General features: G+C 40.9%; 1 protein-coding gene across 1 annotated transcript in view; it reads right to left on the bottom strand.

Annotated features, from left to right (window-relative positions):
- The window catches only part of HECW1 (HECT, C2 and WW domain containing E3 ubiquitin protein ligase 1), a 249,198-nt gene that overhangs the window by 75,548 nt on the left and 155,600 nt on the right, over positions 1–18,050 (bottom strand). The window contains exons 7-10 of the mRNA XM_042473588.1: positions 11,878–12,020; positions 9,487–9,587; positions 4,818–6,242; positions 869–970 (exon numbers count right to left, since the gene is read on the bottom strand). Coding sequence (XP_042329522.1) covers positions 869–970; positions 4,818–6,242; positions 9,487–9,587; positions 11,878–12,020 — 1,771 coding nt within the window. The remainder of the gene's footprint in view (positions 1–868; positions 971–4,817; positions 6,243–9,486; positions 9,588–11,877; positions 12,021–18,050) is intronic.

The following is an 18,050-nucleotide window of genomic DNA, read 5'->3' as shown; positions in this document are numbered from 1 at the left end:
CACATGCATCATTGAAACACCATATCTCCAAAGTGACTTGAAGCAGCTTTATTTTGGCTGTCTGTATAGGGCCTATAGCACATTTAGGTGAATATTCTAGCAGGTACAATAATTTCCAAAGGGGTTGCAGAATTTTATCTGTTGCGGTAGAATTAAAAGAGATCCCTGTAACACCTTAAAGACTAGCAAATATATAACATGAGATTTTGTGGACTCTAGAGCCCACTGCTGTGGTCTCTTCCAATTCTATGATTCGATGGCCCCATACAGACAGGCCAAAATAAAGCTGCTTCAGGTCACTTTGGAGGTATGCTGTTTCAATTATGCATGTGTACTAAGAGTCTGGAAGCCGTGCCAAAGCCACGATCCAGTCCTAAGGACTAGAGCACAGATTTGGTGCAGCTTCCAAACTCTTAGTACACATGCATCACTGAAACAGAATACCTCCAAAGTGATCCGAAGCAGCTTTATTTGGCCCTGTCTGTATCAGGCCTATGTCTATGTCTAAGTGTTATCCAGAATTTCAGATGTGCATAAAGTAAACATGTTTGTGGTGGGACTGCAGATAGTGAGGTCAAAGGGAAATTAAAAACAGAAGTAAGGGAATAGCTCTGTTAACAAAGAAAGGCAAACATACAAAAACAAGGAAGAATCCCATGGCATCTTAAAGTAACAACTTTTTACTGCAGTGTTTAATTTTCATCTGACCTTACTTTTGAGGAAATAAAAAAGTTCAAAAAGACATGTGAAGTTTCTGCAAATTCCCCAGTACTGATTGCAGAGGAATTCTGATTACTGTCCTTCAGATAAACAGGGAAATCTAAGTTGAAAAAAAAAAGCAATATATTTTTAAGAAACTAAAGCTTACTTGGCGGAAGAGGTTCATCAATGGTTGGGTACTGATGGTGGTCAGGCCTCAGGGAAGGAAGCTGGTTGATAGGCTGAGAATTATGGAGTAAAGGGCAATCACCTATGGATAAGACAGTCAAAACGTTCATATTCACTTGTGGATGCCACATGGTGGTTATGAATGCACTGCTATAAACACAAATGACTTGAAGGATTCGAGATAAGGGCTAACAGAAATCTGGTGTATTAGCTGCCTGAAGCACAGATTACAAATAATTTACATAGCAAGGAGTTATTGAAATATGATGTCAAAAAGTACGATCTTGTGATTCAATTCACAGCAAGGACCAATAGGGGATGCAATCAAATGCCAAGTAAAGAATGGCATGTTTGATTCAGTACCCAACCTTACCAGGTATATACAGATACTATGGAAGAGAAGAGAGACAGGAAAGTGAGAGAAGGATAAAAATCAAGGGGGAGTGAGCTGGGAGAAAGACAGTAAAAAGATAGGAAAGGAACAGAGAAAGACCTGAAGTAAGAAAGATGCTGAAATACAGAAGAGATGAAAATTAGAGCTAACATAGAAGTGGAACTATTCTCTGAGTGCCAACCTTTGGTTTCAGTTTTTCTGATTTTTCTCATCTGGGCAAATTGGCATGTACAAGTTCTGATATTGCTAAAATTTATTTGGGCTACTTTCACTATCTTGTGGTAACATACTACTCTTCATGTTAGAAAGCACTATGAAAACCTGTAACCTGTAACTGAGCTTCTTGGGTTCAAAAATTCAGTTAATATTTTTTGAGCTGCCAAAGTTTTGCCAATTTGGTCCCATTGCTTGTCATTTTCCCTTATTTAATTAAGCATGTTATACAAGAGATGTAAACAGAAAACAATATGGTGGGAGAGATTACTTTAAGCAGCTGAAACATCATCATAGAAATTGACATTATTAATTTAAAGTAAAGTAAAACTTAACAGTTACGTTACTGAATCAATTGATCATGTATGAGTGTTGATTTAACAAGCTGCCATTAATTCACTGGCAACAGAAATTTCTGTCAATAATGCCTATACGGCAGATCATTCTAGACCACAGTTCAGTGATTATTTAGAATAAATGAGACTCTACTTCTTGAAAACCCAAATAAGTGATATCATTTATATTAGCTGCATTACTCAAAGAGAGATGCTTTTCGGGATGTAGCCAAAATCAAATAGAAAATTCGAACAATCATGATTGTTTTATATATCTTTAAATAAGATGTACACTTAAAAATCCCAAACAGTACATAAAATAATATTTAAACCGGAATGTAACGTAAATGTTTATTTTTAAAGTCCATACAAATTCATCTGAAAATATACATCTATTTTCCTCAGATGTACAGTTCTCTGATCTTCGATGATATTTCAGCCACAAAAAGGAATGTCCCAAGCAAAAGCAACCAATAAAAATATGATAAAAATACAAGTCACACTTTGTTACATGCTGGGGGGGGGGAACAGTCACATACTAAAACATCCTGTAAAATTCATCTCAACTTGTGTTCACATTCAACCTCATTGTTATATTGTCTATCGCCAGGCTTACTTACTTACCTCAATGAAAAAACAACATCTAGTTTTTAATTTAAGCTCAGTAACACACTGTGGTATGGATCACCATCCTCAGACTCCCAGTCTCATGACTCACAGCCCTAGAGTGGACTAGGGGTTCCCCTAAAATACCTGGAGTCTACTGGAAATTATATGGCTTCTCTGTATGTTGCTGCCTATTCACCTGCTCCTTTTTGAATGCACAAGCAAGCTGGTGACTGAAATGGAGCAGCAGAAGCACCTTCTCATTTTGTCTTTTCTCTGATATGTACTGATTTTAGGGAGAGGGGCAAATAAATTGACAACAGTGACAGAATGGGGGAGGAGGGGAAGATCCACACCAATGCAGAGAGGCAGGCCCATGGAGGTTATCTTGTTCAAGGGTCCCTCCCAAACTGGCAATGGCAATGAGTGGTGTGGGAGGCAGAACAGTAGTGTTCCTTTCTGTGCCACCAGAGGTGCTGTGGCTGCAGCTCCTTCCAACCCTCAGATAATTGGGTGAATGATGGTGTAGTGAGTGCCTGCAGAATAGGTGCAAAGCAAATCCATAAATACATCTGATTCTACACTAACATTCCCAGACAGAAGCTAATGTGCACAAGCATAATAAATGAGCCATGTGGCCATGGGCACAGCTAGAATTAGTTCCTGAGATCATGATGGCAAGTAGGAACATAGGAAACACCTTGCTAAATCTGGCAAAAGACCATCTACTCCAGTTTTCTGTTTCAAATAGCAGCCAACCACATGCCATTGGGGCCAGTCAGCTGCTTGGCAGCTTCCTATTCTGCCCTTATGCTAAGAATTCAAGCTGTTCATCTCTGTACTTACCTGGCTCACATGTCATAATTGTCCATTGAACAGACACCCCAGGACCACTAGGACTGTTTGTATGATGATGAAAAATGTCTTGTATGAATCACCTTTGTACCTTTAATGGATGAAAGCGTGAAGGATGTTCAACTAATCAAAAGCTAGGTTTGAAGTCTATGCCTCTTTATTTCATTTCTAACATGTGTCTTGACTTCCTATCCATAAAAGATAAAGCAAGACAACTAACAAAATCTACAAAACATTGGGAGAGGGGAAATCAATGCTCAAATAAAAGAGAAATCAAATGTAGAACAAACAAGTTTTATACAACACATCTGAATGCTGAAATCAGTGAGACCTGAAATATTTTGCTGTTGGCCACATTAGATTGGAAGACAAAGGGAAATGGAAGAGGAGAGAGGTGGAAAGGTGATGCTTGAAATGCAAATTTCCATTTCAGTGGGGTTCTTATTTCATCACAATGATACAAGGTAAGCTTAATTCACCACTCCTTCTGGTTCTATGCAATTTATAATTATTGGTGAGAAGGCAGTCCCATGACTTATGAATCTTATGAAAGCTGGAAAATGAAACCTCCAGCTACAAAAAGAATTAAGATACTACCACATAATATCCCATTGAGCAAGATCCTCACATGTTGTAAATAGTAGCAGCTTAATACACCAGATGAGGATGTAGCCCTTCAACATGAACACAGAGAATTTCTCTCTTTTCCCTACCTCTATGCGCGCGCGCGCACACACACACACCTATTATGAATTAGAATACTGTATATCATACAAAAAAAAAGACTCAATGAAATAAAGAGGAAGTTTGGAGGACCTAGCGATTCTGATCATGATGTCCACCAGACACAAACTTCTCAGTCTCCTCATGGGAGTAGAGATTTCATACACCCTCCTCATTCTCTTCCTAGTCTTGCCCTCCATGTCTGCTCACCTTCTGCAGTCAGCAAATGCATGGCACAGCAGGTAAAGAAGGGATGGATACTAGGTTCACAAAGGGAAGAACAGAGCTTAGGAAAGTTAGTTTTTGGACGACAACTCACTGAACCCCCCAGCCAACATGATTACAGGCCATCCAGGTCAGGTATTCTAAGTGTTGTGGACCAAAAAAGTAATTTTTCTAAGCTCTAGCAAAGAGCCTTAGCTTCTCAGCTAAGTGTTGCCTCCTACAGCATCAGGTGGTTTAATGCTGATGCATTTTGTGCCCATGTTGTACAGCAGCAACCATTAACTGCTGCATCCCCCCCCCCACTGTGAACTGTATAATATCCAGCTATGCCTGTGGTGCTCATTTCATCCTTTATATTTTACACTAAAAGGAAATTCAACTTTGCTGTGCCTACCACTATTGCTATTTCAAAATAAACAGATGATACAAACTATTATTACTCTTCCCCCCTTAGCAGGGTTTTAAGTTTCACTTCCCGAATGAAACTGAACATTCCTTGAATGATTAGACCTTGATTACTGGCTATTTCTTGCAATGCCTAAGACAGATAATCAAGGTATTGCTTCTCCATGTCTAACCTTCTCTTCTGTTGCTGGGACCTGCCACTGGAAGCTCTACATTTTCTGTTGTTCTCTGCAGATTCGTTCCACGAGCTATCATTTCCTCAGGCCAGTGCGTGGAGCCATCCATCTGCTCCCTGTCCAGCTCGGGGCTTTGCACCGAGTCTGGCACTGACTCAAAAGCGCTGTTTTCCTCTTCCTCATCATCCTGTGAAGAAAAAACTGTGCTCTCGGAAATTTTTGCACTGTCAACAGAGGAGAAACGGGTATGGCTTGAGAACCTATTGGTACTGTCCTGACCAGAAGTGCTGTAACATGATGTGCTGTAGCAGGAAGTGCTATAACAGGAAGTGCTGTAACAGGATGGGCTGTAGCAGGATGTGTCACACATTTCACACTCAGTGTCCCCATTAGGCCTGGGACTCAGTTCACTCTCGCTTTCAGTTCTGGGCCCTTCACCATCCAACAATTGTTCACTTAACTCAGCAAGGTGCTCAATTGAGGTGCTGCGAGGCACTGTTCCACGGACAAAGTTCTCTTCTGCTCTACTTTCGTGGGGAAGTTCCGCCAATACTGTTTCAGCCTCACTGACCATGTCCTTCTCTGAACCTTCCCTGACTGTCAGCTCTTCATCATTCTCTATCACACTGCCTTGTTCCTCCTCCCCTTCTCCATCATCACTGCTCATCTGTGCTGAAGGCAAACTGTGCAAGAGATTGTGTATCCTTATGTAGTGTGTCCGAGGAGTTTCAGGCTCCCCACAGGCAGAGGCTATTACAGTCTCAAGTTCTGATACAGGCAAAGAGCAAGGCCTGTTCTTCCTTTTCACCATAGTCCTTAGTTGCAGCTTGTTCTCCTTCTCATGACTGTCCTCCTCCTCCACCTCCTGCTCCTGTTCCTGCTCCTCCTCCTCCTGGGCTGAAGCCCCTTCATCATCCTGACTCTTCTCTAGATCCTTGACTGCTTGTGTATCTCCACTCACCTCATCAATAGATAGGGCTTCTATGCTGGTAAAGATGTTGTCATTGCCTCCCTGAATAACAGAATTGACTTTATTATTTTCCCTAACTTCAGATTCAGGGGGCGTGCATGCCAACAGAGCCAGTTGCTCAGTGAGGTCCATAGCACTCAGGGAAGGCATCATTTCCCCTGGGATGGATTCCAAGGGATCAACCGTGTCTGCTGGCACTGCATCCACCTCCCCATTTCCTGCTAGCTCTTCTTTTAAGAAGCTGTTCAGGGTGAGCTCCCCGGCACCAGAACTATCAACATTGATGCAGATCACTGGGCATCCATTTAGCTTCTCTGGAGCTGCACTCTCTGAGCTCACTGTGCTGGTGCACGGAGGCTCACCAAGGATTTCCTCTGCTGAGATATTCAGGAGGCTTTCCTGGAATTCAGCTGACTCAGGATCTGCAGTGAGGGAAACCTCTTCATCATCTGCTGGAAACAAGAAGAAAAGATGTGACTGAATGAAAAGATGCTCTCTGCTGAGTCATAAGTGTACATAACATGGGATTGTGCTTACATCAAGGCACGAGAGCTGCTCTCAGAAGTTTCCTCTCTTAGCCATGGTCTGAAGTAAGGACCACCTTACATGTGACCATAAGAAAAGGGCAGTAAAAGCACAACAATACAGCTTTTCTGTAAAAGTAGGCATACTTTAATTTTGTTATTTTGATTTTTCAAATTGTAATTGTAAGAGGAATCTAAGGCCCCATACAGACAGGCCAAAATAAAACTGCTTCGGGTCACTTTGGAGGTATGCTGTTTAAATGATGCATAAGTATTAAGAGTCCGGAAGCCGCGCCAAAGCCACGATCCAGTCCTAAGTGCTTTGGTGCAACTTCCAGACTCTTAGTATGCATGCATCATTTAAACAGAATACCTCCAAAGTGACTCAAAGCAGCTTTATTTTGGCCTGTCTGTATGGGACCTAAGATACTAAAAGTTTGGGCATACTGAAGCATGGCATAGTTAGCTTGTTACTTACTATCCTAATGCAGTTTGACATTAATATAAGCAAGGTGTAAGGTAATTAATATGCAATGTGTCATGTACCATTTTCTAAAAGAAAAAGAGTCATATGAAATAATATATCATTAAAACAAATCCTTCTAGGTGGCATAATTGCTCCATTTAGTTGTAAATCAGTATTTTAAATTGATCAAATAAATACTATGCACTTGTCTGTAGGAAATAACTAAAATGTGAGCAGAAAACTACCAGGGTGGGCTATACTCTACATTCTCTGCTTACGTTTTATTAAATATTTTTGGCCCCAAGGGCTGTCTGCAGTCCTGGGTCAGAGCCAATACCCACAGGATACACACTTTTCTTCACCCCACCACATTTCATCACACAGGAAGTGGGATGTGTAACCCTCCATTTCTTGCCTGCTGAGTGTAGGGGATAGGATCACGGGATGGAGGCTAAAGTCAGAGTGCTGTTTCCCACTGTAACCAGTAATCTCTGCTTCAGGATCACTGGTAAGGCTGAAGACTTCTGCCACAGTAATGCTGGAGCCATGGTATTTTCCACCTCCCAGCTGATGGTTGATCAGCTGTGTAGTTGCAGAAAACTAGATGAGATTTCCAGAGCACAAGTGGGCTGTATGTAGTTTAAAATTATGATGTTTTTTTCTTGAACATTTTTATAATTCACTCTGCATATGATTGAAGTTACAACACTATACATACTTACCTAGGAATGCACCTCATTGAACTCAGTGACATTTACTTCTGGGTCTACCTGTATAGGATTGTACTACATACCACCTTAAAATCTAACTCTGCTGAGTAAACTGTATTAACAGCAGTAGAAAAGTCATAGACATTATCATTATCATGACTTCTACTACTGCTACTCACCTCTACAAATGATAAATAAAACATGTTGTGTAATATTGGCATCAATGGATGTTACATCTTAGTATACTATTTTATACATTTAGAACATGACTTTATTATTGCATCTCCCTTTCATTCTACAAATGGATGGGATATCCTGATCTTCTCCCTCCACGTTCTTTCAATAAACTCAACCAATTCCACTCCCCCCATTTCCACCACCATATGTAATTTCACAGGGATGCCATTTTAAAATCCTTTTTGGATTTCTCATTTCGTATTACTTTACAATAAATATATATACATTCATACAATCTCATTCATCAATCATAAGCTGTTTGCATCCCATCCAAGGACTCCAAGGTTTCATGCCCTCGTATCAAATTTATTATTATTATTATTAACCTTTATTTATATAGCGCTGTAAATTTACACAGCGCTGTATATACAATCTTTTAGTTAGTCGGTTCCCTGCCCTCAGGCTTACAATCTTACAATCTGGTATTATGGCACATTGAGGCAGCTGCCAGGGCCAGGGCCACATGGCATTGCTCTCCTGCCATCACCAGAACTCACTGAGGGCTGATGTTGGACATTTTAATCTCATTTTCCCAGCAATTCCAGCTGGCAGTATTCCTTATTGCTATTATCTTGCCCAAAGGGATTGTTGCAAAGAAGAGGTTAAAGCCTTTGCTCCCAGAGATTCAGGATCAATATCATTGTTTCCCTACTGCAAATAGCAATTAAATAATCATCTTGCCTGTGCGAACTGTTGAGGTTAAAGTCTTCCCTGCCCCAGCAATCTGGTGACCGATAGGTGTTTCCTAACAGAGGGGTGGGAAAATTGGCTGGGAAACACACAGAACAGACAAGGGCCATACAGCAGACAAGGGCTCTGTGGGCCACACACAGAACTGAGAAGTGCCACATGGTGTCCAAGGGAGATTTAAACCACATCTTAGGTGACTGGAAATATTTATTTATTTATTTATTTATTTATTTATTTATTTATAAATAAATAAATAAATAAAATATTTATATCCCATGCTATATCCAAAGCTCTCAGGGCAGCTGACTACAATAAAATCAATTTAACACAATAAATAATAAGAAAAAGTTTAAAATTGATTGAATCATTTATAAATTAAAAACAAGTCAATTTAAAACAGATGAAAACAATTTAAAATACAGCATATACATAGGTTGTAAATTAATTAGGCCTGAAGGCTTTAATAAAAAGCCAGGTTTTGACCTGGCATTGAAATGATACCAATTTGGTGCCAACTGGGCCTCCAAGAGCAAGGCAATCCACAATTGAGGTAGCACTGCGGAGAAAGCCTTTTCTTTCTCACACCAGATGAGAGGGAATTAAACCATGTTAGATACAAAATGAGTGAACTATGATTTAACAAAGTTGGTTAAAACAAACCATTGTCCAACCAAAGGACAAACTGCAACTCCTTGAGTTAATCAAAAAGTTATTGCAACTTATTTTAAAGTGAAAATGAACAGTTTCTCTCCTCTCATCTTGTGGGCAAAGGAGGAGGGGAGAGAGAGCCCACAATTCCATCATGGATTGCTCCCCACCATCTAAATCATCTACAGAGTGTAGCTGAACCATGGGTTATGCAAAAAGAGGAAATTATGTGGCAGGTATTGCTGGACTGTAACTATCAGCAGCCCTAGCCAGCACAACTAGTGGTGAGGAATGCTAGGAATTGCAGTCCAACAACATCTAGAGGGATGCATGATTCCCACCTCTGGGTTACACAGTTTGAGTTAGGCTTAAGCAAAGTCAAGTGCTCCTGGATATAGCAAACAGGACTCTTGGAGAATACCTGGATGGATTGAAGAAGTTATCTCAAATCGAAACTGCAGTTGGCCACTGACATGGTCTGTTGGCAGTCTACGTCCCAGAGTGTAGCTGACAACCCTGTCTCTAAAAAATAAGTACAAAGATTAATAATAATTTGAGTTCATATTCAGAAAATTAATCTGTTTCCAATAACTACTATTAATTAGGAGAATTCATCTGAGAGACTCAATGTAACACTACTGTTGAAGCCAGAGGCAGGCTGCTTGACTCTTAAGCTGCCCAAGTGCAAGACTGCCTGAAAACTATAGGGAATCTGTTTGGTGCTCTTTTTGTCCAGAGCTCTTATCTCACTACAATCTCCATCATAGATTACATTTGCAATCCTGTTTGCTAGCAGAGTATGGAGCCCTTTCACAGGGCTCCAACATAACTCTCTATTCTCCTTTCCAAGGATTAACAGGCAGTATCCAGCAACCTGCTTTCCTTGAGAATCCTGTTCCCACGACTATCAGCCTGTGTCATCAGCAATCTGGGGAGAAGCTAATGCATCATAGTGCACCTGGCACACTGACATCCCTGACAGTGGGGCAGCATGGCAAGAGAAAGTTGTGCTACAGCCCTGACAAGATCCTCTCAGCACTCCTATCTATATGTGGAGACAGTGATATGACTCCTTGGTTGATTTACCTCCTATCTACAATATTTTAGAAACAATAAATATTGGCAATTTCTAAAGTTGTTAATTTAGCAGTCTATTAGATATCACATAATCTATCATCTACATAAACCTCCCCCAACCCCCTGGCTATCTTTTACAGCCCCTTCTACCCCCATTGGGGGAAGGGACAGATGGGGGAGTATGCTCAACCAGCATATGCTGTAGGATTCAAACACATTGCTGTGTTAATCTGCATCAGTATGCAAAGGGATCTTGTGTCACCCTTGAAAAGTTGGTAGCATAAGCTTTCATAGGCTTAAGACTACTGCATGGAGTGAAGTGTACAGGAACAGACATATAGCTTTGAATGAACATGTTGTATAAACTGTAGAAGTGTAGAGTAAAAAGGCTGGATATAGTATTACCGTATATACTCATATATAAGTCTAAAAATTTATGCCTAAAAATTGACCCCAAAAGTCCCAGGTCGACTTATATATGGGTCACTATGGAAACATGATAGCAGCTCTTTCAGATTTCCTCATGCCGTGCGGAGAGGAGTTTAGCAAGAAAGAGCCAAGCAGAAAGAGTCCTGGGTGATTGATTGATATTGTTGTTTGTCTAAATCCCCCACCCCTGTGTCTGGCTGAAACAAAAAGGCCACAGTCGGCCCTGGTGGTGCAACACTTGGCCCTGGTGGTGCAGTGGTTAAATGCCTGTACTGCAGCCACTCACTCAAAACCATAAGGTTGTGAGTTCAATACCAGTGAAAGGACTCAAGCTTGACTCAGGCTTGCATCCTTCCGAGGTCGCTAAAATTAGTACTCAGATTGTTGGGGCAATTAACTTACACATTGTTAACTGCTTAGACACTGTTAGTTCAGTATGAAGCGGTATATAAATGAAGCTGTTTGTTTTTGAAGCTGTTTGAAAGCTGAAACGATGAAGAAAAGCCTCAATTAGAGTCACTTTTGCCATACACACACTGAAGGAGCCTCCAAGTTTTACCCTCGACCAATCCATGGGTCATGGCAAAATCCATAATTGTGGCCCCACAACCTGACTTCGAATTATACATGAGGTCGACTTATAGTTGAGCATATACGGTATGTTATGTCTTTGTAAAACAACAGTCATAGGCCAAGCACTCTATACACACCTTCTTTTCATATGAGCTCGGTGCTCATAAAGAAATGAATTCTTATGAAATGCCATGTTTATCTTTTCAAATGGTTTGTGTATCAAACTAGACCTATGTAGACTCCTATGCTCTCAAGCTTGCTCCTATCTACTTTTTTGGTACTATGTATTAAAAATTATGTAGCTATGTGTTACACTGAACACAGATTGTTCACATATGAAGACAAACCAACAACTAAAGACAGACTTCCTGTCTGGCTAAACAGTAAGAGACACTTCCTAATGCTAAGTACTGTTTGATAGTGGAACTGTTTGCTTCAGAGAAGAGGCAGTTCCTTCTTGGAGAGGGGGAATGTTCATCCATCATGGATGCTGTACTTGCATCCAATACTGTATCTTGCAAAAAGCTGGGGTGGTCCAGTTGAACTCCAAGGTACTTTCCAACTCATTGATTCTATGTTTAACCAACTATTCAAGTCTAATAAAGAAACCGACTTCTTTCCACCCCTCTTCATTATTTTTAGAATACTGTGTCACTTCCATCATCACTGTCACTCTTCTTTTCATCGGGAGTATGACACTGAAAGAACAGAAAGCCATGCCACAAAGACTTACCCTATGGCATGTCTTTCGAGCAGCCGTTGCACTGGCATGGAAAGCTTCCCCAAGAAACGCTTAATGATTGGCCGGCTCTTTGCAAATTTGTCCTTCACCTCTATTTCCAGGACATCAGTGGGCAGTGAAACAAAACTGAACAGCTGCAAAAGAAAGAACACACAAACAAAAAGAAAAAAGGGGAAGGGGAGTTAGAGTTATATTGTGGTGGTTCAATTCCTACTACACCTGGACATTTGTCTAATTACCCTCAATTAACTCTAAAAATAAATGATGATGATGATTATAAAAGCAGATCCAAACAGTCCCACCTGAAGAGTTCCAAAAAGAATTGGGAGAGGGGGAGGGACCTAAAAAAAATCATTTTTGGATTTCTGAAATGGAACCGACGTTTTTTTTTTTACAAAATGACAATTAAAGCCAGATCTCATGGAATTGCCACAGGATGCAGAATGTTTTATGCAAGTAGGTAACACTTATTAACAGCTAGCCTAAAACATTTTCCTGTCTAAGATACTGAACTATTTGTTTGTTTGTTTAACTTATTTATATCTTGTTTTCTTCTGACATAGGACCCACAAGATGGCATCATCTGCCTATTCCTCTTATAAATGCTAATTAGGCTTGCAGGTGAGTCTTTCTTCAACACTGATGATGGAAAAGCACCCTCCACTTTAGCTGAAGGCACCCACCTAAGTTAATGAGTGCAAGGTAGATGACAATGCATACAGATCTCTCCACCAACACCTGGCTGCCACCTACCAGCATGTGTTGTCTGACACAGCTGTCACACTGCCTAAAAGCAATGCCGATCTTAAATCCACATGTTTACACACTTAAGGGAAGCTCTGAGAAAGTCCGCAGCTTGTGGTACAGCAACTGCTTTGCACAGAAAAGATGCCAAGTTCAGTCCTTGCTATGTCCAATAGGACTAGGAAGGCTTCTTCTTCAGATGTCGAATCAGATAAATGCGACAGTCAGGAGTGCCTGTTATCAGCTCTAGCTGATACGCCTTCTGTGTCCTTTCCTGGAAATGGGGGACCTAGAAACTGTGGTACATATGCTGATAACCTCACAACTTGACTTCTGTAATGTGTTCTACGTGGGGCTGCCCTTGTGCCTAGTCAGGAAACTTCAACTGGCTCAAAATTTTATTTATTTATTTATGGTATTTATACCCCGCACTTCAGCCCTAAAGGCTATCGGAGCAGCTTACAATTATTATTTTTAATAAGACGGTTCCCTGCCCTCAGGCTTATAATCTAAAAGACACGACACAAAAGGAGAAGGGAATTGTGGTGGGAAAGGGGATGAGGTCTAGTGGTTATTCTCTCCCTCTGAGGCCTCTACGTGGAGGAGAATGGGACTGAGACCTATCTCTCTGAGTGAGGATAGAAGGATCAGGATCTGGGATCTCTCCTTCCAATTCGGAGCTCTGGTCAAGGTTGACAATCTGCAGTCTTTCAAAATCAGATGGCTTGACAGAAGCACCCTTGGTTCCAAAGGAGTCAGAACGGAGGCCAAAACCGCCATCGGGGTTGGAGTAGCAGTGGGCACCAAGTCTGGCGGGGGCACCGAGACAGTGCTGGAAGAGTCCTTACGATGGGATTTTGCCTTGGGGGAGAGAGATCTGGCCCATCTAGGGTGTTCTTGCTCGGTCAAAGAGGACTTGGAGGACTTTTTTTTGTCTCCGTGTTTCCACTTGGAGGACTCTGAAGTATCCCCAGACAGATCCTTCCCTGATCTTAGGGATTTTTCCTTTGGGGCCACTGAAGTGAACGGCCTCGTGGAAGGCTCTAGGTAAGGAGCTGAAGTACAGGCTGGAGAAGGTTGGAGGACCTTTTCATAAAGGGAAGCCTTCAGCTTTTGCTTTTGATTTTTCAAGGCCTGAGTAGTCATGGCCTTACAGTGGGGGCAATCCCTGGGGATATGGGTCTACTCCAAGCAAAGGACGCATTTCTCATGTCCGTCCGCAGTTGGGATCTTAACCGTGCACTTGGCACATCTTTTAAAAGAGGCCATGGTCAAAATTGGATAGTAGATTGTAGATTGGTAACAAAGTCCATAGGATTGTTCATGAGAGTGGTCAAGAACAATTCCGTTGGTCAGAAGTCCAGAGATTTCAACAAGAAAGGTGGATAGCAAGGTAAACCAAGCTAGCAAAGTTAGTCAAGCTGCTAAGCGTGGTGGAATGAAGGAACTGGAGAAGAGTGGGACCGTTAGGGGCTATATATGGGGTGGGCGGAGCTACCGCCAAAAAGTTGCAAACTAACTTTTGCCCAGAGATTCTAGAAGTTTCTAACCCATTTGTGTGATTAGCAGAGAACACAAAGAAGAAAGGTATTTCCCTGAATATTCTTAGCTCTGAGACTCAGCACTTTCCTCAACTGTCCTGTAACTTCCATACTCAACTGAAAATCATAGTGATTATCTCATAGTGATCAGAACCCCCCCCCCTAAAAAATAAAGCTAAGTCCTTTGCCTACATGTGTACGGTACCATATTCTGTCATTTTGTGAAAGCTGAGTTTTGAGGGTAAGACAGACTACAAACAAATTATATCTATTGCTGGCTTGTGGGCAATAGCTTTCCATTGCAAGGCTCTGAAATGAATATGCATTAACAAACTGTAGGCCACATTTGATGCGGCTTAATTAAAACACCTAAATTGCTTGAATTGTCACAAATATCCCTTAGCACAGAGAAGCCTAGTCCAATTTAGGCTCACAGTGGTATCAGAAAAACTAAGGCAATGGCATCAAAGAAAGCAGTTCAGTCAAGGGAGCCTCAAGCCAAAAGAAAATGCTGGGAATGGAGAGTTCAGAGGCTGATTAAAAGCAGTGCAAAACTATTGTGAGGATTTAGTGAGGGGAACACACATTAAGACTGCGAGGACCCCACCCAACCTTTTCATTGCTTCATTGCCATGCAGAACTTCCAGGGACAGAAAATAGAATATACAGGGCTAGAATTTCCAGGCTTAGTGTGTGTGTGTGTGTGTGTGCGTGTGTGAATTCATCCAGAATGCAATTTCATCCCCATTCCCTTGAAAATTAAAAATGATGGGCACTTATGACTTTTAGATTGTACATCATTGGCAGGTTATATGCTGTTTTGATGAGGCCTGTAAAGTGCCATGCAAATTTATGGCACTATATAAATAAACATTAATAATAATTATAAGAGTAGGATAAGGAAGAAAGGAAGGGATGGATGGAAGGTGATAAAACAACAACTGTGCAATACAGAATCCGAATCATAGTAATAAATAAATGTCATCCAATTGAACACCTCACTTTGGTACACTATCACTACAGAATACACAGCTGGCTATTTCTACTGCAGAAATTGAAGGCTAAGGAAAAACACCCATACACACAAGGTGAAATTATTTATCAGGAAGATATCAGCCTATACTGTATCTTGTCTGAAGGTCTTACACAAGCCACTTGCTGTTAGCCACAGGGATTAGAACAATCTATTTTGTAGATGAATGGTGAGGATTAATGAGAGCTCATCTCTAAAAGAGCATATTATTATGGTCCTATGAATTAATAAAGGAAAAATCATAGCCCATCTCACACCCTATAGGACCAATACTGCAGCATAAATTCCAAGGTGATCAAAATAAAAAATAATAATGTTTAACTCCAGACAGGCCTGGATTTAGTCTAAAATCCAATGGACAAACTCTCCAGAGAGGTTGTTTTTGTTTTTTTAACAACTATATTCCAATTGTTTCCTTTGCAGTCAAGTAAAGAAAGCATCAAGGTTGATTATATGCAGGTCTCTTGTAAGCAGGGACTCTCCAAGGTACTGGTTAATGCCCAATGCTCATTACAAGGTATGATTATGCAAGTCTTTGATGTAAGAAGCATCAACACTGGCCTAAAAAGTAGGCAAACTGACCTGGAAAAAACTACTCTTGCATTCCTAGGAATGGGCGGGGGGGGGGGGGGGGGGTGGGAGCATACTTGCCTTGGCAACATCTGTCCCTACACACACACATACACGTAAACACACACAATTTTTCCTCCTATGAGCTCAAAGCTTTCCTCTTTCTTTTATCTTCAGAATAGAAGATAGAGTGAGTTCTGGCTAAGAGGCACACACTGAGGCTCACAGTTCAGGGCAGCTTTGAACCATGATTTCCTGTCCCAGTCCAACACTCTAAGCACGACATCAGATATCAACAGCAATAGCAATAGCAAGTACATTTCTATACCACTTATCAGTGAATTGATGCTCCCTAAGTGGTTTACAATGTGTAAGCCAATTGCCCCCAACAAGCTGGGTATTCATTTTACCAACCTATGAAAGGATGGAGGACTGAGTGGACCCTGGAGCCCTGCCTTGGGTTGAACTCACAACCTTGTGGCTGTGAGTGATTGCAGTACCAGCACTTAATTACTGTGCCACCAGGGCTCCTTACCAGCAGAATCCTCTGAGTTTGTTGTACAATTGTATCCTAATTCTGTATAATTAAGAATTCGGTCCTTTAATTCCAACAAAAGCTGCTATGTCTCTTAAATGTTGAGGCTCTCATATTGTTGTTGGCTGCTATCACTTAATGATCTGACCTGCAATACACCATATTTATTTTTCTGCTTGCCTATTATTTTCCCTATCTGGTCCATTTATCCCAGCTATACAAGTTGCAACTTGTATCTAATGCCACTCTATTATGTGCTGGTCAAGCCTCACCTGGAATACTATGTCCAGTTCTGGGCAGCACCGTTCAAAAAGGATGTTGAGAAGCTGGAGCGTGTCCAGAGGAATGTAACCAAAATGGTGAAGGGTCTGGAAACCATACCCTATGAAGAGAGACTTAGGGAGCTAGGTATATTCAGCCTGGAGAAGAGAAGGTTAAGAGATCATATGATAACCTTGTTTAAAAATTTGAAAGGATGTCATATTGAGGATAGAGCAAGCTTGTTTTCTGCTGCTCTAGAGAATAGGACCCAGAAAGATGGATGCAAGCTACAGGAAAAGAGATTCCACCTCAACATTAGGAGGAAGTTCCTGACAGTAAGAGCTGTTTGACAGTGGAACACACTCTCCCTTGGAGAGTGGTGGAGTTTCTTTCTTTGGAGATCTTTAAACAGAGGCTGGATGGCCATCTGTTCAGGATGCTTTGATTGTAGGTTGCTGCATAGCAGAGGGCTGGACTGGATGGCCCTTGTGGTCTCTTCCAACTCTAAGATTCTATGTTTCTATGAACTGTAGAGACTTTGATTTTTGTAAATTAAAAAAAAACACAACCTAATTAAGAATGATATGATACCCTTGAGTGCACGCTGAGTTATGTAGCAATGAATAATTCATATCAAGAGCTTCATGTATGTGTGGTGTGCTTTTGCATGCTTGATTATGACATTTTTATATAAAATAAACAAACTGGCTTCCTGAAACTAACTCTGTTTTTGCTTGGGCCTGTTGTGACTTCCTTTTAATTTGGGTTTCAGCTTTCTGGACCAAGCATTTTAAGTGGTGGATGGATAGTGTTTTGTTTTGTTTTTAAACTGTATGCATGACCATTAAAAATAATTTATTAAAGCTCTCTCAATGATTTGTTCTTTTCGTTGTGTGCCTTGACATTCTTTCCAAATTATGATGATCCTAGGGCAAACCTATAATAGGCTTTTTTTTGACATGATTTGTTCAGAGGATTTGCCCTAGCCTTCCTCTGAGACTGTGAGAGAGTGACTTGCCCAAGGTCACCCACTGAGTTTCCATGGTCAAGTGGGGATTCAAACCTTGGTCTCCAGAGTCCTAGCCCAACACAGAGAAGTTCCTGACACCTTCTAGCATTGTTGTTAGAGGCTTCATCATTTTGGAAAACATGCACTTATATAGCCAAGACACTGGATACACATCCAGTACAGAGATATAATGATGTTAAATGGTGTAGAATATTGAGTATGAAAGAAATAAGAGCCTTGCTGAATTAGACGAATGCACATCTACTAATCCACCATGAGATTTCTTTTTGTTATTTCTAAAACAGTTTTCTCTTAAATTAAATTAAACTTTGGTTAAAATTTGATAGGATCATCAATATATAGCAATAGCAAGTACATTCCTATACCACTTAGTGCACTTAAGCACTTCTAAGTGGTTTACAACTGTAAGCTAATTGCCCCCAATAAGTTGGGTACTCATTTAAGCGACCT

Source organism: Sceloporus undulatus, chromosome 6, assembly GCF_019175285.1.
Source record: "Sceloporus undulatus isolate JIND9_A2432 ecotype Alabama chromosome 6, SceUnd_v1.1, whole genome shotgun sequence".
Taxonomy (NCBI): domain Eukaryota; kingdom Metazoa; phylum Chordata; class Lepidosauria; order Squamata; family Phrynosomatidae; genus Sceloporus; species Sceloporus undulatus.
This window is presented reverse-complemented; position numbering and strand designations above follow the sequence as displayed.